A 22,548-nucleotide genomic window follows, 5' to 3' on the forward strand; every position below is an offset into this window, starting at 1 on the left:
AAAAAAAAAAAAACATTTATATAAACTTACGATAAAATTAACATTGTTAAAAAATTCCAATAAATTACTTTTAATAAGAAAAACTTTTGGAGTATTTCGGATATAAAAAATAAATGAAACAAATCATATCTAAAAGTAAAATCACGAAATTGTAAGACTTTAATCATAAGACAGAGATTGTTCGTGACAAAGAAAAGAAAAACTTAAACTATCTTTCAGCAAGGAAGTTACTAGTCCGGTAAAATTAAACCAAGAAACAAAGGGAAAGTTACAAAAATTCACACTTGGCTGAAAATCAGTAGGATTTGAAATCTAAACGTTAATTTCAGTAAAATAAAATAAAAAATGTAATTTCTCATTAGACTTATGTGTCACTTCATTACATTGGTGCCTAATGACTACACAATGCCTTTAAATTGAGTATTTGAAATAAATATTGCCTAAAAAATTTTCTCAAGAACAGTTATATTTTTTGAGTTCAACAATTTTATTTGTAAGTTGAAGATGAAAATTTTTTCCACAGTATAGTTCGGTCAAATTAGACCAAAAAACAGGGGTGAAATTAAAAAATTTCACCCTTGGCTAAAAATCGGTATGATTGTTTAAAACACTATTATAAATGAAATGTAAAAAGTCCTCATTGATGCGACACCTGGAAAAAAATTTACTCGGAGTCAGAGGTTACAAAAACCGGTTTTTCGCGATTTTCAGCAAAACGGTAAGTTTTATCATAAAATTAGCCCAAGCAAAAATTGTAAATCAGATAATTATCTATAAAAAATTTCGGAATACTCTTTTTCCTAAGAGCTACCGTTTTTGAGTTATTATTTAACAAAAAGTTAAAGGAATTGTAATCATCATGATATGTACACATTTCCACGCCACCTTTGAGGTAATGCACTTAGCGCGTTTTTTTTTTTAAGTGGTTTCCCTGGTAGGCCTATTCCACTAATCTATTGTGATTATGTTTAATTTGAAGCTATTGAATTATTAAAGATATTGGCAAGAGTTGAAAATGTAGAGTTCAATTAAAAAAAACATTAAAAATCAAAGTCAGAAATGTCAGTTGGATTATAACTTTTTATACAACTCTTCACTTCATCATTTGACATTGAATAAACAATATGTTCACAGCAATCATAAGGTAGCACTGCACTAAACTGATCGCTGACTTCCTCAATAACTCTTCTCAGAGCGTTGCTTTTCCAAATTGCATATTCAAAGTTGTCCATTAATGGTTCTCGATAATAAAAAAATCGATGATCCGTATTGGTTTCTTCCAACTCCTTCAATAATGGTTCAGACAGAAAATCATCATTGAAAAGAAGCTTCACTAAGTCTTCTCGGTTCCCGGTGATGAACTTCCAACATGAGATCCTGTTTAATCCCATTTTCTTACCTTCCAAAAATTGACGACTCTCCATCATTAGCTTCTTCTCCTCATGATAGTATCCTAAGAATCATGCATTTTCGTCTTTCTCCTTTATCAGCAAGTGATGAACTTTTTGAAGAGTCTCTTCGGTTGCATGAATGCCTATTTCGTGCCGATTGATTATGAATAGTGCTAAAAGACATCGGAGATTTGATGTTTGTTCTTTTAGCAACTCCACGTACTCTGCACTGGTCCGTACATCCTCGTCGACGGCGTTTTCCTCAAAAGCAGCTAGATCTATTTTGGAATAGTCTAACTGCTTAAGACCCACAGAGGTATTATAGAGAAGATAAGTAACTGCTGAGTTGGCTCCGATGTAGATTGCCAAATCCAGAATTGTTGTTAAGTGTGGATGATTTTTGAACGAGCATTTAGCGTTGATATCCGCTCCAGCTTCATGTAACAATATAATTCTTTCAGCGTTGTTACTACTCTCCGAAGTATGCAAATATGAATACCTTGATCGATCTTCTTTATTCAAGTAATTATACACATAGTGCAAAGCAGTATTTCCCGAAGCGTCCAAATCATTTACATTGGGCTTTTGCTCCAAAATAAATTATAAAATTTTTAAATTGCTTCGTTCTGCAGCTGCCATAAGTGGTGTCATACCCGATTTTGATTTCGAATTCACGTTTGCACCCATTCTCACAAGAGTTTTCACGATTTCGAAATTCTTGCGTCGAATGGCGTAAAATAACGAGGTTGTTAGGGAGTTATCCACATTATTGTTTGTATTTGCACTATGCTTGATCAGCAATTTTGCAATTACTGATTGGTTCCTTTTGATTGCTAATGATATTAAATCATCACTGCACTTTCGATTATTATCGCTGGACTTCAGCACCTTCAATATTTTCTTAACGGTTTTTACATCTCCTGACACAATAGCATCAACAAAATCCTTACTAGTGGCCATAGTAATTGAGTTGCACTTTTCGTCTTTTAAAAATCACAAAATCTTTTTACACAAACGAAGATATTGATGTTTGCTATACACTGTTTGAATTAAACACTGAGTTTAACCAGCTGTAAATAATGTTTTGAATGCTTTAATAAAAAGAGTATTTGATTTCGATTGATGAAAATAAAACTCTTTTACTAATTGATTCCCAAATTTGATACAAATTTAAAATCACTGAACTAAACTTGGATTTTTGAAGTTTTGATGTTCACGAGACAAAATTTCGATGAGAAATGATTCGGCAACTAAGATTCCACCTTACACAAACGAATTCTATGGAGAGGGTGCTTCATTAGGGCCAATAGGCATTCAAAGATTCTATAGTGGTTGTCATTGTCATAAATAGTTAAGTTTAGCAATGCGGATTTAATATCCCATTAGTGAGTAAGTATTCAAAATCATAAATTTTCATTTAATTTTTGCATTTTTTATTTCATGAAGCTACCTGTGTAATGGTATGGATAGACAAAAAGGTTCTTAAGGAGAAGGCTGTCGCCACAGCTGCAGTTTTGATCTGAGGGTGACAACAATATGTACTTTATAAGAGTCAAGTACCTTTGTACACCTTCTCTTATGGCATTTAGACAGAGTGAGAGTGTTTAATGTTTTATTGCAAAATTTCATTAATTATTATAAGTTTACAATTGTTAGAAATAAGTGCAATTTTTATTCAGATTTTTTGTTCAAACGATGATTTGCTTTACTTTTACTAACATATTCCTTAAATAAGTATTCAAAATTAATTTTTCATTCCTTATTCGAAATTTTTATAATCACTGTTCGCTTTATTATTTATCTATTATTTATCTAATGTCTCGTAAGCTTTCACCTAAAGAACCTTTTTGTCTATCCATACCATTACACAGGTAGCTTCATGAAATAAAAAATGCAAAAATTAAATGAAAATTTATGATTTTGAATACTTACTCACTAATGGGATATTAAATCCGCATTGCTAAACTTAACTATTTATGACAATGACAACCACTATAGAATCTTTGAATGCCTATTGGCCCTAATGAAGCACCCTCTCCATAGAATTCGTTTGTGTAAGGTGGAATCTTAGTTGCCGAATCATTTCTCATCGAAATTTTGTCTCGTGAACATCAAAACTTCAAAAAATCCAAGTTTAGTTCAGTGATTTTAAATTTGTATCAAATTTGGGAATCAATTAGTAAAAGAGTTTTATTTTCATCAATCGAAATCAAATACTCTTTTTATTAAAGCATTCAAAACATTATTTACAGCTGGTTAAACTCAGTGTTTAATTCAAACAGTGTATAGCAAACATCAATATCTTCGTTTGTGTAAAAAGATTTTGTGATTTTTAAAAGACGAAAAGTGCAACTCAATTACTATGGCCACTAGTAAGGATTTTGTTGATGCTATTGTGTCAGGAGATGTAAAAACCGTTAAGAAAATATTGAAGGTGCTGAAGTCCAGCGATAATAATCGAAAGTGCAGTGATGATTTAATATCATTAGCAATCAAAAGGAACCAATCAGTAATTGCAAAATTGCTGATCAAGCATAGTGCAAATACAAACAATAATGTGGATAACTCCCTAACAACCTCGTTATTTTACGCCATTCGACGCAAGAATTTCGAAATCGTGAAAACTCTTGTGAGAATGGGTGCAAACGTGAATTCGAAATCAAAATCGGGTATGACACCACTTATGGCAGCTGCAGAACGAAGCAATTTAAAAATTTTATAATTTATTTTGGAGCAAAAGCCCAATGTAAATGATTTGGACGCTTCGGGAAATACTGCTTTGCACTATGTGTATAATTACTTGAATAAAGAAGATCGATCAAGGTATTCATATTTGCATACTTCGGAGAGTAGTAACAACGCTGAAAGAATTATATTGTTACATGAAGCTGGAGCGGATATCAACGCTAAATGCTCGTTCAAAAATCATCCACACTTAACAACAATTCTGGATTTGGCAATCTACATCGGAGCCAACTCAGCAGTTACTTATCTTCTCTATAATACCTCTGTGGGTCTTAAGCAGTTAGACTATTCCAAAATAGATCTAGCTGCTTTTGAGGAAAACGCCGTCGACGAGGATGTACGGACCAGTGCAGAGTACGTGGAGTTGCTAAAAGAACAAACATCAAATCTCCGATGTCTTTTAGCACTATTCATAATCAATCGGCACGAAATAGGCATTCATGCAACCGAAGAGACTCTTCAAAAAGTTCATCACTTGCTGATAAAGGAGAAAGACGAAAATGCATGATTCTTAGGATACTATCATGAGGAGAAGAAGCTAATGATGGAGAGTCGTCAATTTTTGGAAGGTAAGAAAATGGGATTAAACAGGATCTCATGTTGGAAGTTCATCACCGGGAACCGAGAAGACTTAGTGAAGCTTCTTTTCAATGATGATTTTCTGTCTGAACCATTATTGAAGGAGTTGGAAGAAACCAATACGGATCATCGATTTTTTTATTATCGAGAACCATTAATGGACAACTTTGAATATGCAATTTGGAAAAGCAACGCTCTGAGAAGAGTTATTGAGGAAGTCAGCGATCAGTTTAGTGCAGTGCTACCTTATGATTGCTGTGAACATATTGTTTATTCAATGTCAAATGATGAAGTGAAGAGTTGTATAAAAAGTTATAATCCAACTGACATTTCTGACTTTGATTTTTAATGTTTTTTTTAATTGAACTCTACATTTTCAACTCTTGCCAATATCTTTAATAATTCAATAGCTTCAAATTAAACATAATCACAATAGATTAGTGGAATAGGCCTACCAGGGAAACCACTTAAAAAAAAAAACGCGCTAAGTGCATTACCTCAAAGGTGGCGTGGAAATGTGTACATATCATGATGATTACAATTCCTTTAACTTTTTGTTAAATAATAACTCAAAAACGGTAGCTCTTAGGAAAAAGAGTATTCCGAAATTTTTTATAGATAATTATCTGATTTACAATTTTTGCTTGGGCTAATTTTATGATAAAACTTACCGTTTTGCTGAAAATCGCGAAAAATCCGTTTTTGTGACCTCTGACCCCAAGTTAATTTTTTTCCAGGTGTCGAATCAATGAGAACTTATCACATTTCATTTATAATAGTGTTTTAAATAATCCTACCGTTTTTCAGCCAAGGGTGAAATTTTTTTATTTCACCCCTGTTTTTTGGTCTAATTTGACCGAACTATACTATGAGAAAAATTTTCATCTTCAACTAACAAATAAAATTGTTGAACTCAAAAAATATGACTATTCTTGAGAAAATTTTTTATGCAATGTTTATTTCAAATAGTCAATTTAAAGGCATTGTGTAGTCATTAGGCACCAATGCAATGAAGTGATACATAAGTCTTATGAGAAATGACATTTTTTATTTTTTTTTTTTACTAAAATTAACGTTTAGATTTCAATATAAAGTTAGGTGATAAAAAGAAATGGCATGATTGATCATCGATCTCGTCAGCAATATTAGTTTAAAAATTTACTTCAAAACTAGCCAAGCTATTAACATCGTCATCAAAAATAAATAAGAATCATAACGTTAAAGCTTTTTGAGTGTTAATTTTCAATTTTGGATAATCATATACTGATTCCATATTGCTCGTAAAGAAATCCTTTTACACAAAATATACTCTCACAATAACTGAATAGTTTTAAAATGTTTCATTAAGAGTTTCAACTAAACCATTAAAAAAACTAAAAGCCAGATCTAACATTAATTTTTGATGAATCGTTCTTTCATTAAATTGATTCACTAAAACCTTAAAATTTTTTATGTTAATGTCTTATCGAACTTTATACATTACTGAACATAAATCATCTAATGTAAATTTACATACAGATAACTTAAGGCTTGGTATAATCAAATTCAATAACAATTAAAATGAAATTGTTGATAATAGTTTTTAAGTGGTACATAATTCAACTCAAACAAAATGTCATTCGTGCATGAATGAATAATATTAAATGTTATTGGAGATACAAACGGAAGCATAGGGTTCGTGTAATAAACGGAGACATCGATGCTTGTACCAGCAGTATTATCCTCACTATAAACCCTAATAGTAAAACATATATAATCCCAGTACGTTAACAATTTAACATTTAAATAATCAAAGGTGCAATTAACTGAGACTTTGATATGACGTAAATCTATTCACCTGTACTACCTACAGTAATAAAACGTTCGTTGCACTATCAGCACACATTAAACATGATAGCAATATTCTGTATACACGGAAGAATAAAATGTAAAGTGCAGTAAAGAGAACTTAGCTTAGAATTATTCGATAAGAAAGATGAATAAATTTGTGATGCGTCGAATAAATCCATCGAATAATATTGCCACACTACTCATGTCATTATATATTACCATACATTAGAAATTTCTTACAAAGTTCCTCGACCGCAATTTCATACCTTTATTATTCTCTCTGATCTTCTGTGCTGATACATAACATTCATTGTTATTATTTAGAATAACAATTCTTTATGTATACAATTAGTTTTACATTTTTATTCAGATTAAAATTTTAAATAAATTACTTATTTCTGACGGTTGGATTGGAAATGGTCGTTTATGAGCTATTTCATTTTTTAGGGTGGTAATTTTACTGTCACCTGTATCTACGGTTGGGATCTTTCAAAATTAGCATACTGATTTTCTTACAATAATTATGTTTATTTATTTATTCAGCAATTATTTGTAACTCTAAATTATAAAATTCAAGGATCCTTTCAGGTTCTTTCAAGATATTTCGATTTTTAATTTCGAAGACGAAATTAAAAATTTACATCAACAATACGACTAAGAGAATCAAAAATTTCGCGGTACTCCACCCTAATTAAAAAAAATTTTTTTTGTTTGAATATTAGGCATTTGAATAAAAGGAAATTCAACAATAGGTTTTACATTAAAATTTCTAGTCAGGTTATTTATTAATTAATTATTGCGTAATAAATTAATTATGATGCCATTTTTTGTGAAATTGTAGGTATAATTTAGAATAGGTGGGCGGTGGTGCAGCGGTGGTGCGGCGGTTGAACGAAATTCATTATTTTTTCGTAAAAATTAATAATTTCATTTTTACTCGGAGAATTAGAAATTAAAATATGATTTATATGATTTTAAGAATTCGAAATTTTGGTAAATCTTGAAGAGTCTTGTTTTTTTCCGTTATACAAAAATTTATAACTAATGTATCTATTAAGCCTGTTAATGGATTAGGCTGTTGGGTTTATTTTTTTTTTATTTTTTATTTTTTATTTTTTTTTTTTTTTTAATAAAATAAAATAAGAGTGACATTTAAAGAATATTAAAGTTCGCGAAATAATGAAAAGTAAAAGTAAAAAATTGCAGTGAAAATAAAAATTTCCAAATTTTAAAATAAACAATAACTACCATAATGATTTGAGCTAACTTTCAATAAGTAGGAAAAAGAAAAATAAAATAGAAAGTAAAAGAAACACTAAAACAAGAAAATTGATTTTTCTTTGTTCCAAAAAAATTGTAGATATAACAAAAATGAAGCTTTTCCATGCTTGTGTAAGTTAAATATTTATTTATTATGTTTCATATTAAATTTATATTTTGAAACTAATATAAATTTAGCATAAAGTCATCGTACTTTTTTTATGAAAATGCAAAAATTAAAAAAAAACTTTTCATGAAATTTATTTTTACACTTGCAGAGTATATAGAAATTGTTACATATAGAACTAATTAGCCAAAATATCTAATCGAATTTTTGATATAATTTAGGATGAGCATCCAATTAAATATTGATGTATGAATAAAATATTAACTGAACACTAAAAAATCCTATTAACAAAAAAAAAATTTATGAAATTCGGATAACTGTTTCTATGCTATATTTTTACAAGAAAATTATAATTATTTAATGTCAAGTACGTCATAAAGCTATACGTATTTGAAAATTTTGATTTTAGATCTAATTCATGATCAATTGAAAAAAATTTTCTCGCATTTCATAGAAATTCAATAAGTTTTCACGTTTAAAATTTATTTACTCTAATAGAAAAGTTAACTTGATTCAAGAGCAAAATTCTTAAACTACGTAGTAAAAAATTTAGTGTTAAATATTTAACATAAAAATTTTTAACACAAAATTTTTTGACGCAATGATGCAAAATTTTTGACTGTATAAGAACATCAATTTGAAGAGTTTGATAATTTTGAATTAAGTAGAAAAAATTTCAAATAATATTCTTAATTCAAGAATTTTTCTCTTTAATGAAGTTAATTTTTTTTTTAATTAACTTTCGAACCAAATGCATTTTGCAACTCAACTTGACAAGCTAATTAAAAATAGCAAAATCTTTAAAAAATTACATCTTGAAGATAAATACAATTGTTGAATTTCTATTTAATCTACCAAAAGAATTACCAATTTGTATATTGTCAAAAATAAATAAAATTTCCACCCCAAATAATAAATGAAAAAATTCTTCCATCTCCTCCCAATTAATATCAATAAAAATGAAACGACATAATTAAAATAAAAAATCAATTAAACATACAAGTACAAAACAATATAAAGGTAAAATTGTCCAAGTAAATGTATTGATCCCCGAGACTGACCGGCGGTCAATGAGATACGGTCTCTCTTTAGTTGGGCTTGCGGTTGTCCTGCGCTCTACATCAGGTGTATATATCTACCTGTATGTACACAACTACACAACGATTTAATATGTATTATTGTACTCTATAAACCTCTTTGAACGGAAGTTAAGACCAAGACCAGCAGGCCTTCCCTACTGCTAAGGATTCTTTTGATTCTCCCCTTTCATGGTGATTCATGTCCAGCCCTTGAATAATTTTTACGCGTGACTTAAGTACCAGGGTCTCTATAAACGCACTAATTAAAAAATTTTCTCAATTTTTTAAAATCAAAATTGTCAATTAACTCTTTTGATTTTTGCTACAACTAATATTTAATTTTTCCAATCAATTTTATTTACAATTAAAATTATAACCGCTTATTAGTTTCCGAATTAGCGAAACTCTTTCTTATAAATCAACATGATTTATCGTCTGTACAAATGATAAAAAATAAATCTGCAAGTAGAATGAGTACCGCGCAAGTCAGACACTCCCCACTTAGCTATTAAAACTCCCCCTTTCACGCTAAACGTTAAATTAAACTTATAATCATAATGACATATTCCCACTCTTAAACATTCACCCCTCTGTCGTTGACTTCTCGTAGCCACGTGCTGCAGGTAAACATATCATCATCACTATCACCTTTCAACAACAGTACATTAAATTATCTTCAATACATAATGCGTAATATAACGAATGATATTTTTCCCCTTTATAAATATGACATAAAAAGATTTAATTTACACTATCTATTATTTACTTCAAGAGTAAAGCAAAGCAAACAATAACTTTTTAATGTCACTTTAAAATGTCGATAAAAGGGCTGAAGCTAAATTGAAGGTTTAATAGGCCAGTAAACCAGTTAATTCGATATGATAACGCCGAACCCATTTAAATGGATTACTGAGAACTGACCCTGATCAAAACCCTTTTTTATTCCAGTATACATTTTTTTAGTTACATTCTTTGGGTGCATTCTTTATTATTGACTTTTAGTCACACCCTAGCCAACAAATTGCCAGATTGGGTGTAGGCTTACGATCAATCACGATCAAACTCATTTTACTAAATCATAAAAGCTTGCAAATCTTCATTAGAAATCATTCTTCATTAGGGTTTAGTTAATTATGTTTTATGTCTGCTATTACTGACCATTAGTTTTTTTTTTTTTGGTTCCTTTTAATTTTTAGATGCTAGTAGCTTTATAATTTAAAAAAATTTTAACACAAAAAATCTAATTTTCATTTAAAAAAAAAATTACTCGCTTCAATATTAATAAACTAAGCACAGTTTTTGATGATAAAAAATTTTTTTAATTAGAAAAAATTTTTTGTTTGCATTATTTATTTTATAGAAAAATTGAATTCAACATAAGTATATTCTTCTTTAATTGAAAAATTCTTTTTAATTTACTAATCTGTTAGTTTAAATTTTTTAAATAACTGATACTATTTCTGGAAGAATCTTTTTGACTAAAAAAATTTTTTTGCCATGAATTATTGAAGTTAACAGAAGACATTTCTTTAAATAAAAAAAAATCAAATTAGATTATTTTAAATTGTGAAAAATATGCTAGTACACAGAAAAAAAAATTTACTTAAATCAAGTAAATAATTTTGAAGAATTTCTTGGTTTGAGTTGAAAAATTCTTAAGCTAAGAAATTTCACTTGATTTAAGTAAATTTTACTTGATTTAAGACAATGAGCTTCTTCAAAATTATTATTTTGGTTCAAGAATTTTACTCTTGATTCAAGTTAATTTTTTTTTTCAGTGTAACTAATTTAAAAAATTTTATTCTAATAATTTTACTTGATGTTTATAATTATCTTTTTTATTTCCTTAAAAATTGAAAAATTTATAATTGCTACTAATTTATACGCAAAAGTTTTTTCTAAATTTTTTAACAAATAAAAAATTCAAAATTTTTAAAATGTTCCATAAATAAATACCGTTAGTATTTGTTTTATAAAAAAAAATAACGTTTAATTTTATGTAAAATTAAACTTCTTATTAAAAAAATATGAATAAAGATGATAAGAATATAATTATTTTCACATGATAATTATAGCAAGTAAACAGTTTAAATTAAAGCAGCATATCTTCTTATTAAATAAATAATCGGCAAAAAAAAATGAAGTATAAAGTAGCCTAAGATTGTTCAGAGAATAATAATTCCTTCTCTTTAATTCTCTCTTCTTAGCAAACATACAAAGTTGCGTGTGGCCTGTTTTACGTTAAGTTGATCTGGGCCAGATCAACACTACACTCACACTTGCCACTGCTTTTTATAAAGGTACTTTCCATTAAAGAGGTTATTATACGCAGCATATCTTATAAATTCTCAACTATTTTTTACATTTAAATTTCTTTGTCTGCGTGCATAATGACAAGTACCTGAGGGTGAGGATTTACAAATCTAAATTTTAACCCAGTAGATGAAAGAGCGTGTGAGACGTCTCATGAATATTAAGACTTTGATTAACAGAAAAATATTAGGTTACTTATTTTATTTTGCTGTAACTGTTTCAACCTATCGCTTGAATATTAATTAATATTTAATTTAATTTAATTATTAATAAAATAATTTTAAGAAGATAATTTTACCTTGAATGTTTTGTAGCTGGACACAACATATGAAGCACCATCTTCAAGCTCGTCGAGATTGAGTTTTCTGTCACCGTCCATTGAAAATATGTGTCGCGCACCTCGTGGAAGGTCCAGACGCAAGGATAGTCGATCGAGAAGTGCTTCCAATGATCCAATGTCTCGTCCAGGTTTGAATCTAAAATTCAAATTATTAAATTAGTGTCAAGTGTAAGGTTTGTGAACATAACCTAACATTCAATTTTACTATTTTTTTTCTCAAAATTAACTTCTAAAATATTTATGACACTATTAAAAATTCTTTTAGAATTTTATAGCAATTAAATTACGATAAAAAAAAATTAATTAAAAAGTTTCACATGTAAAAACTAATAAAAATTACAAGTGAAAATTTTTAGAAGCATTTTTTTATTGTAATTGATTTGTTAAAAAAATTTTTAAAATTGACAGCTGACGGCTAACTTCAGTATTGTAAATATTTAATTATACAAGAAACAGATTTTTAAATAATTTATAAAAATTTTTATTTGCATTTTTAATTATTTTTTATTTTTAGGTCGCAGCGAAAATTAGAATGAATTTGATTGTATAATTAAAAATTTTAAAATTTTCTACAATCAATTAATTAGTGTCAAGTGTCAGGTAAAGTAAACATAACCTAAAACTCAACGTTACTATTTTTGTTATTAAGAGTAAGTTTTAAATAAATTAAAAAATGATTTTTTAAATCTTAATTAGCATTTTTGAGTACTTTTCTTAATGTTATTTTTGTTTCAGATATTAGCAAGATTTGAATGACTAAATATAAACAGAAGAAAATTTTAAAAAAATTGTTCAACAATTGAATCAAGAAAAAATTGTAAGTTTGAATATTTAAATATTCTTCTAATTTTATGCAAATAATATTTATTAATTAAAAAATTCTAAAAATTGACAAACATGTCTGCTAAATTACATGCTGCTAGCTTCACACTGACAAGTTAAAAGAAGAAATATTCTACAATGCAAACTTAAGTTAATTAACCCACTACAGATTAAAATAACGAAGAAACTTACCTAAATTCAACTCCAGGGAAGTAAGGATCTCCATTTTTATAAAAAGTGACGCGTCTAGCCCTCCAGTATCCAAGATTATTGTACCTGGTGGTAGTAGTGACAGTAGTATTAGCAATCGAGTCGTGTCGGCTCTTTGGCCTGGGCTCCGGTTGCTCAGGAGGCAGCATGAGGGGACTGGAGGGTCTACTCTGCCTCCAGTAGCCGCCCATGCCACCTCCGGTGGCGACGTTTCCACCACTAAATTCCCCAGTTTCTGGTGGCGGCATCCCTACCCCAATGGGCATCGGAATTGTAGAGGAGCCACGCGCCGTCTCGCGTCCCGCCAATTCTTGTCCCATTTCATTAGCAGACATCCTTGTGCCGTTACCAATACTAGCGCCGTCACGTCGTATCTCTCTCACTACCTCGTCTTCCTCGTCCTCGTCCTCCTCGATCCGATCCTCTTCGTTCTCGTCCTCGTCCTCGTCGTCCTCTTCTTCCTCCTCCTCCTCCTCCTCCGCGTCAGAGTCGTCGTCAATAACGTGTTTCTCGACGACGGCGTTCTCCGACGAGCTACCGACGGTCTTTGCTGCCGATCCAATCCCTCGAGCTTGTGTCTTCGACGTATCGTCGCGGTGTGGCGCCTCCTGTATAATTTTTTTTGAAGTATTTGAGCTTGCGGTTGTTCCTGCGCCTACTCCTGGTGATGAACTTGGTACTCCTGTTCCTGTTGTACCGGCACCTGAAGCGCTACCATTCATGCCGCCATTTGTCATCGATATTCCATTCAATTCTTCATATTGATTTATACAAGAGTTTGCTCGGGATGATTGTTGATGAGTCATTGCGATCATTGCACTTTTTTAGAGCTTATCTTTTGCTAAAGATAAGATCAATCGTTTGTTTTTCTTCTCTAAAAACTTTTCTTCTTTTTATTAACTTTAATTATCATAGTTAATTATCAATCTATCATTTAGTTACAATTATTTTCAAAGCAGTTGTGCAGAAAAAATGTTCCATATGATTTGATATTTCTTCTTTGTTTCACTGTAAATTTCAACGATAGAATAATTAAAAACATAGAATTTATTTTTATCTTACAAATTATTTTTAAAACTTTTTAAGAAGTCAAGAAATAAATAATAAATTACTTCATTTGCAAAATATACTAGTCACAAAAATTAAGGGATATAAAAAAATTCAAAATTTTTGAGTGATTTTCTATGAGCTGCAACTCCGAGGAGAATGATAGTACAGCAAAAAAAAAAAAAGCAAATTGTAGGCCCAAGTGTCTAGTTTTCAGATATGACCATGAAAATTTTTTATCATGTTCGGGTCTGGAGAAATCCTAAGAAAACCACAAAAAAAAATTTTTTTAATTTTTTCTCGTCTTAAAAAAAGTCTACGGGCTTCAGAAAAATTTTTCCATTGTTTCGCAGAAAATATTTTTTAAAAAATTTAATGCCCTTCAATTTGACGTAATCAAAAAGCCTGCACGATAATTTGCCGCGGAGTTTTCGTCAGTCAAAGCAAAAAAGTAATTTTTCACTTTGACAATCGATAACTCTGAAAATAATGATCGTATAGAAAATCGGAGAGCGGTTTTAAAATTACACAATATTCTCTATAAGATACCGGAAATAGCTTTACTCAAAAAAAATTTTTTTGAATTGAAAACTTTAACTGAAAAAACAACAAAAATTCGCATAATTAAGGATATTTGGATAACTAGGTATAACTTTGGATAAAATGGATGAACAAAGAATATCGTCAGTAATTTTTCAACCTCCAAGTGTCCCCTAAAATCCTTGAAAAATTCAAAGCGCTGCGATATTTTTTTCATCGTGCTCCGAAGCTTCAAATTCTTTGTTTTTGTAAAAATCACCATTATGAGGAATTTTTCGATTTTTATTCATTTCTTCAGTGAAAAAAAATTTTTTTTCTCATAAATCTTAATTTTTTCAATCAAAGAGATTAATGTTTCAAGAAATTTGAAAAAAAAATTGAAATTTTTTTTTCGAAAAAATTTTTTTTTTTACAAATATCCTGAAAAATCAATCTTTTTGATTGAAAAAATTAACACGATTTTTCTGACCGCTGCAACTGCTTTAGTTTCAAATCTCATTTTGAAAAATCAATAAAAAAATTCGAAATACACCCCGCGGATTTCGGCTTTTACTCACACAATATTTTGCTGTACGATCATTTTCCTCGGAGTTACAACTCGTTGAAAATCACCCAAAAGTTAGAATTTTTTTTCTATCCCTTAATTTTTGTGACTAGTGTATTATCAAATAAAAGTAATTATTTAGAAGTGTAGTTTCATATTTTTTTGCTAATAGGTAAAAAGCTTAAACTTAAAATTAAAAAACATAATTAATTAACGTTCCAAGTTTATCAGTTTTACATTTCAAGTCCAAAATTATTTAGCTTTAGTTTTGAACATAAGCAAAATTTTTAAAAGTTTTCGATGCCAATAAATTTTTGTTAGTGATTTAAATCCGTTCAACTTAGACCTACGATTCTTCCCGAAATAACGTCTCTAAAAAATCTCGAATCTCAACTTAATCATACCTTTCTCTACACTGAGAGAAAAAACTTCATTTAAAAAAAATGGGCATTTTTATGACAAGAAGTTAATGACAAGAAAATTTTCAACAATTTTATTTTTTAGCTGAAGAAATAAAAAATTTTTTCACGGTAATTTTGTTGAAAAATTTTTTTTTAATTAAAAAAACAAAATAAATAGGCAACTTGCGAACTTTCATCCAAAATTTTTTTTTCCCAAATCTAGAAAACTTTTTTTCAAAAAAAAAAATTACAGTGTGAAAAATTTCGTTTTCTTCACCTAAGAAATAGAATTTGTGGAAAATTTTCGACAAATTAATTTCTTATTTCAACATTGCTTATTTTTTTTAAAAGAAAATTTTTCTATCACAGTAACGTATCAATACATCACTAGAAAATTTTTTAAAAAATTAATTAAAATGATTATAACTCGATTAAAAATGTTATTCTTTTTATATACACTATATGAATACATTTAAAAAATATAATTTTCAGCTAGCCTCCTCAATGAGTGTTTTGTTAAGGTTAAAATTAATTTATTTCACTCCATCAATTCCCATATTTTGATTAAAAAAATCCCTCGAATTAATTTATAATATATCAGTTTTAAAAAAATAAGTTGAATAAATTATGGTGGTACAAACAAATAAAAGTAACAATACAACTAAGCTAACAGAAACTATAACGTGACACATCAAATTTATATAGGGGACTTTTTATTAATGAAAATATTCTAATACAATTATTAATTTATTCTTTCAGTATTTTAATATTTCAATATTGTGTTAAAACAAATTACTCAAAAAAAAAAAAAATATTCGTGTTTGGAAACAATTTTTATTTAATATTATTAAATGAATCATAAAAAAATTTAATCTATTTTATTTTACATAAATTTCATCAGAGAGAATAAACAAAATTTTGTTTTTAAATAATTTACTAAATTTAAATAATTTTATAGCCAGGGTAAATAAAATAAACTTCTGCATAATTGCAATTATTTATTTACCAAACAAAAAAAAAATTTCAGACACTCAAATTTATTTAACATTTGAAAAAACTATTAACCTTTCCGCAAAAAAAAAAAACTTCTATAAACTTAAGCATAAAAAAATTAATTACCGGTAATAAAAAGATCTTAGAATAAATTTCAGTGATTACGATTCATGTGTCACGTAATAATCCCAAGTACGGATCGATTGACTACTCATGACTCAAGACAAAAAAGTAAGGCTTATTTTATTGTATAAATATATATTATATTACAACATACATCGCACATGTATAATAATACAAATACGAAATTGATGAAGAACCTTTTATGACTGCAGTCTTTTTTATTGCAGATTATCATCATCCTCGGCCTCGACCTATTGTTTTTCTAAATTTAAAACCATCGACACCTTTAATTGTTTTATTCTATACCAAACAAAGTTTTTATAAATTTATATAAATTTTATCAAGTTTTCTAATCCGCAAAATAAAATTATGCAACGTTGTGCAAAATTTGCATCCTTTTTCCCGAGTGTCTACAGACCTCACCCTTCTAGACATTCACCCGCATCCGGTACAATGCCCTTACACCAGTGCATATCTTTCGCGAGTTCGTAACCCTTCAGACCAGGGTCAGGTTGAACTCTATCTTGATATCTTTTAGCTCGAAAATAAAATATTGCTTATTTTTCTAATTTATTTAGAAAAAAAATATTGAAGTCTCTGAATGCGAAAAATGAACAGAAAAAACAATCATTAAGCATAGCGACGAAGAAACAAATAATTAACAAAAAACAGTTGCAAATTCTTTACAAGTAATAGTTTAATTTAAATATTTAGCTTAATTATTAAAAAAAATTAATCAATGATTTAATATTACCTTAATAATTAACTAATTTTTATTTCAAAAAATCACGTCACATGAAATTGAACACTGGAGCACAAAAATTACAACGTTTAACACTTTGGTTTGTTTATTTATTTTTTAAATTAGTGTTTTAATTGTAATGATAAATTATTAATCGCTTTAAAAATAATTTATTAACTACATGTTTTTTATTGAATACTTTTACACAAAAAAAGTAAAGATAAAATGCAAATAATTTAACTAATCACCTATTAACTATCAGGAAAATTTTTTACATATTCATATCACACGCGTCCTTCGACGGTGGCGTCCCGACGTCGAGTGTCGCTCCCATCGCACTCATTTACCTGGACTTTCGTGGTCTACCCGCGACTTGTAGGCGTCGGCGTGGACTCACTACGTGTCAGTGAACTATAATGTATGTTCGTCCAGATAACGCAGGATCGCCAAGTCTTAAGTACTGAAAACTTAGAAACTGTATTCTGATGTTTAACCAGAGATATCCACCGCGTTGAAAAGCATCGATGAGATATGAAAGATCTGGTATCACATTTGATAGGATCCTATCGAGTGCAACTCCCTGCCGTGAACTTGTTGCATGTAGAACCACTGTTGTATATAGTAGAACTACTTGGGGCTATTTCAGTGTCTGGAAGGTAAATCTGTGATCTTTATTTCTGCTCTTCTGCGCTGTTTTACTCGGAACTGGGGTTGTTGCGATTGGTCGTTGTCCTGAGAGGACGGACTTTGTTTCGCCGCAGTGGATCACTTCCGGGATGCCTAGAAAAGAAAAGAAAAACCAATGATGAATTCATGTAACTGAGGAACTGATTTTCAAAAAGGTATCTTTTCATATTTTAAAAGAACAGTTTTTTGAACTTTTTAATATTAATTACTTCAAGAATTATAAAGATTTCGGACTAAAAATCTAATTGTAACTTCATAATCGACAGCACTTTGTAGCTAAATTAAAAAAGTTCAATAAAAATATTTAAAATTGAAGATAACCAGTTTTTTGTCTCGATTAATCAAAAATGAAAAGATACCCTATTGAAATTCAACTCCTCAATTGTTAAGTTATGCGCTTTCCAACGAACAGCATTCATTTTTATTATATATATAGAAAAAAAGAATAAAATTAACTGTAGGAAAATTCATAAATATAATCAATTTGATCGTGTAAATAGTACTTAGGACTTTTATTTAAATTAATCGTCTGAATAAATGACCATTGGGGTGCATAATTTCGCATAATTCCTCCCTTTTAGTTTTATCGGATTGTTAAGTTGATATGATAAATTAATATGGAGTAGAAAGGTATCTTGGGCTTTAGAGTTTTTATATAAATGACAGTCAAAAAAAAAAAAAAAAATTATTTGAATTCATTTATCTTTCCTTTATAATTATTGATGCTTGGCCTGAAATTGAAGATTATAATTTTAAACCTTCAATTTTATGGTCATTTGCATTTTTTAGAAAAATTAAAAAATACTACAATCACTAGACAATTTTAAGGTAAAATCGCTCTATGTGTGTATATGTGAATCGCTTATAATTTTAGAGCGGCTCGACCAATTTCATCACGGTTAGCGCCATTCGAATGGGCTTGGCCAAACTTAAATTTTGAATACTATTTGGACTGATTCGGACCGGTAGATTTTGAGAAATCTCAAAAAAAAAAAAAAACAACGAAAAAAATTTTTTTCAAATGTTTTTTTAAAATAACTTTTAAACGGCTTTACCGATCGATTCCAAAAACAAATCAACGTTTAACATAAAAAAAACCGCGTCGATCGCGGCCAAGCCGTTCAAAATTGGTTGATTCGTTCGAGAGATATTGTGAACGAAAGAAAACCGAAAAAAGTGTTTTTTCGGAGTTACTCTGAAATTCCTAGTTCGATCAATTTTAAAGATTCTTTATGAGGCTGAAAAAACTGCGTTGAATGCCACCAACTGCGTGAAAATCGGTTGATTCATTTAAAAGTTATTACTCAGAAAGAAAAAAAGTCTTGAGTCAAGCGTAAATTTTCTTAAATCAAGAAAATCTTAAGGAAGACTGAAAATTTCTTAAATGAAGTTAAAATTTCTTGAACGAAGTTAAATTTTTTTAAGTTAAGAAAATTTATTCTTGCTCCAAAATAACTTCGGTCTTCATTATAATTTTCTCGGTTCAAAAAATTGTTTTTTTTCTGTGTATACTGATAGAAAAACAATCTTGATTCAAGAAACTTTATTTCTTCAAAATTTGAACTATTGAAACTAGATATAGTTATATTTATATATTTATATATTTATATTTATATTTATAAAAATAGATATATTTATTTCAAGAATTTTTGTCTCTTGGTTCAAGATAGGCGATAACATTGATTCAAGATTATAATATGTATATCAGGAATGTGGACTAGATAGGATCATAAATAATAACAAATTACATTATTATTTCTGCGACGTTTCGGTCATTTATTAGACCTTCATCAGGCATCTGAAAATTACACAAATTAATAACTAACAAAGTAACATAACAATTGATACAATTCTAATATTTACCATAATACGAATTCTAACAATCACTATGATCCTATCTAGTCCACATTCCTGATATACATATTATAATTAAGAATTATGGATGATAATGAAAATAATATTAATTCACCGAAGGGTTTTTCCAAGTAATGAGAATTGCACATGGAGATGAAGAAGATGTCTGATAAATTAGTTACGAGATTTCAAAATTCGATATTGAGTCTGGAAATAAAGGTGACACTATGGAAATTAGAGCAAAAAGACACCAACAATATAAGTGTTTTATATAATGATATATTGGAGGATTATAAATCAACTAGGAGAAAATAATTTATTTTGTATTAGAGACTTAACGGAATAATTTAACTTTAGGTTTTTTGTTTATATAGTATGCTGACCTTCGAGAGTAATTTGTTTGAAGTATTTGAAATTATATTTTATATATGGAATTTGAATCGAATATTTCACGCAAGCAGCGCTAGTTTGTATGACGAATACTTTGCAGAATAGTACATAAAGTTTAGATTTGAGTTAACTGTTGCCACGCAATAACAATTTTATAAGTGTCGTGTGTACTTTATTTCTGAGTTAATAGTAAAAATAATTAATAAATCTATCAATTTTGTTAATTTTGTGATGATTTATATGACTAAGGCAACTGTGCAATGTAAGATAGTGATTGTTAGAATTCGTATTATGGTAAATATTAGAATTGTATCAATTGTTATGTTACTTTATTAGTTATTAATTTGTGTAATTTTCAGATGCCTGATGAAGGTCTAATAAATGACCGAAACGTCGCAGAAATAATAATGTAATTTGTTATTATGATCCTATCTAGTCCACATTCCTGATATACATATTATAATTAAGAATTATGGATGATAATGAAAATAATATTAATTGATTCAAGATGTTACCGACTTATGCTGAGAATGGCTTTTTAATGAGTCATTAATTTACTTATTTCCAAGAAATAATTGTTTTTCGGTATAACAATTAAAGACTATTTAGTTTTTTTGAAATATGCTTTGATGAATTATTTTGTTTTTTAAACGATAATGTTATTTTGGTTGAAAAACCAAATGTATCGATTGAAGATAATATAGCTCTTAAGCCAAGAAAATCTAAATCAAGACAAGAAATTCTTAAAGCAAAATAATCATGTGTCTTCCAAAATAAATTCTTAGATCAAGAAAATATCTCTTGAGTCAACATAAATTTTCTATCAGTGTTGAAAATTCAACAAATAGTGTTCTATAAAAATTCTATCGGACTTTTGAGCTTGAAGAGCTCAAAAACATCATAAGTGCAATTTTGAGCGCTTAGGTTTGGAATTAGCGAGAAGTTGCAAGGATGGCCTTCAGGATTAACCGTTTTCCTAATTTTTTTTCGTTACAATTTTATTGGTATCAACAAAGATGAATTAATTTAAAAAATTGATGAATTTTTTATGAAATAAAGAAAAAATAACTATTCAATACTATTATTAATAGTAAGAACTGTATTATAGCATTATTTGTTGAATAAAAAGTCATAAATATATTCTGTAGATGTATATAATATTATAAAGCAATGCGGCGATAAAAATATTATAGTTATTTTTGAATAAACGACCATGTCCCAGTTCATGATCAAAAGTATTTTTATTATAAATGCAAGAATTCGATGGTAATTAAAGTTGCTTATTTTCCGTTGCATTCCCGATCGATCGTTTTCAGAAATGGAAACTATAATTTTTTAAAAACTACTTACAAACTTTTCTATAAAATTCTCGGAAGAAATACTGAAGATATAAACAGAGAAAAGCGCAATCTAGTAATTTTTATCGATTTTGTTCTTAAAAACTCATGAAACTCTTTCGTTTAGTAATTATTCACATAAAGTTATTTTTTAAAACTAAAATCTTCCTCAAAAACATAAAAAATTACCCAAGGTATTCAAATAATAAACAACTAGTTATAATAATAGCACACGCCTTCGAAGTCAGAGTAGTTTGATGTTTAGTTAGTACTTAATATAATAACGTGATTATTCATAAGAAAGGAGAAACAGGTAAGCGTGAGATAACGTAAAGAAAGTTGTGTACCACAAATTAAGTAAACCTATACAAGTATATTACAAAACAAGTACGTATTAAGTAGCATAGGTATAGGGTTAAGAAGCCTCCAAGTGGCATTAGAAATTATTACTGAGCCTTTAAGTCACGCACTTTGCTTCCGTTAATATCCCATATCAACCTATTTTTTTCAATATTATCTAAAGCCTGATCTAGCGATTAAAAAGATATATCCCTTGTGGTTATAAATAAAATGCTAATTACTTTTCATATTTTAGATTACGAGATTGGAACATCCAGAATTGCGCATCTCAAATGATACTGAAATTAACAGACATCTGACAATTCTTGGAATTTTTATAACAAATCAATTAATATAAAAAATTTTTTTTTTAAATTCACACTTGTCGGGTAAGTGTGGGTGTATTACTGCGGATTTTTTATTTCAATTATAAATAAATCGTACTTGAGCTTTTTGAATTAAAAAAAATTGTTTCTTGTAATTGAAATCTTCAAGAAAATATTTGCATAGTAGTTTTACACGTACAACAATTATTCAATTTGTTATTAATAAATTAAAATTAACTGGCTAACAGGGAGTAAACTATAGCTTTTTTGTGACTTTCTGTACGAAAAGAGGTGCTACTAAAGGATCTTTTTCTTTACATAAAATGGTTCAAATTTAAAATTTTTTGCATATAAAAGTAAGACAACCCTTTTTTAATATCAGTTATGCATTAAAAATTGAATTTTGATCAATTAATATTATTTATTTAGGGACGCAGTAATTGCTACCAAAAAAATGAACATGCTTGTATTACTGCGAATGTTTTCAATAATTCGCAGTAATAGAAGCACCTCTATTTGTATGCATTTG

General features: G+C 28.8%; 1 protein-coding gene across 1 annotated transcript in view; it reads right to left on the bottom strand.

The window, feature by feature from the left end:
* Dcx-emap (Doublecortin-domain-containing echinoderm-microtubule-associated protein) overlaps nt 1-20,015 on the bottom strand; it is a 71,815-nt gene extending 51,800 nt beyond the window's left edge. Inside the window, exons 1-4 of the mRNA XM_074257820.1 lie at nt 19,743-20,015; nt 17,099-17,866; nt 12,679-13,704; nt 11,623-11,800 (exon numbers count right to left, since the gene is read on the bottom strand). Coding sequence (XP_074113921.1) covers nt 11,623-11,800; nt 12,679-13,511 — 1,011 coding nt within the window. The 5' untranslated portion in view covers nt 13,512-13,704; nt 17,099-17,866; nt 19,743-20,015. The remainder of the gene's footprint in view (nt 1-11,622; nt 11,801-12,678; nt 13,705-17,098; nt 17,867-19,742) is intronic.
* Nucleotides 20,016-22,548: the final 2,533 nt, after the last annotated feature.

The sequence above is a fragment of the Cotesia typhae genome, unplaced genomic scaffold, assembly GCF_013202065.1.
Source record: "Cotesia typhae breed Kobodo isofemale line unplaced genomic scaffold, CoteBio_Ctyphae scaffold_45, whole genome shotgun sequence".
Taxonomy (NCBI): domain Eukaryota; kingdom Metazoa; phylum Arthropoda; class Insecta; order Hymenoptera; family Braconidae; genus Cotesia; species Cotesia typhae.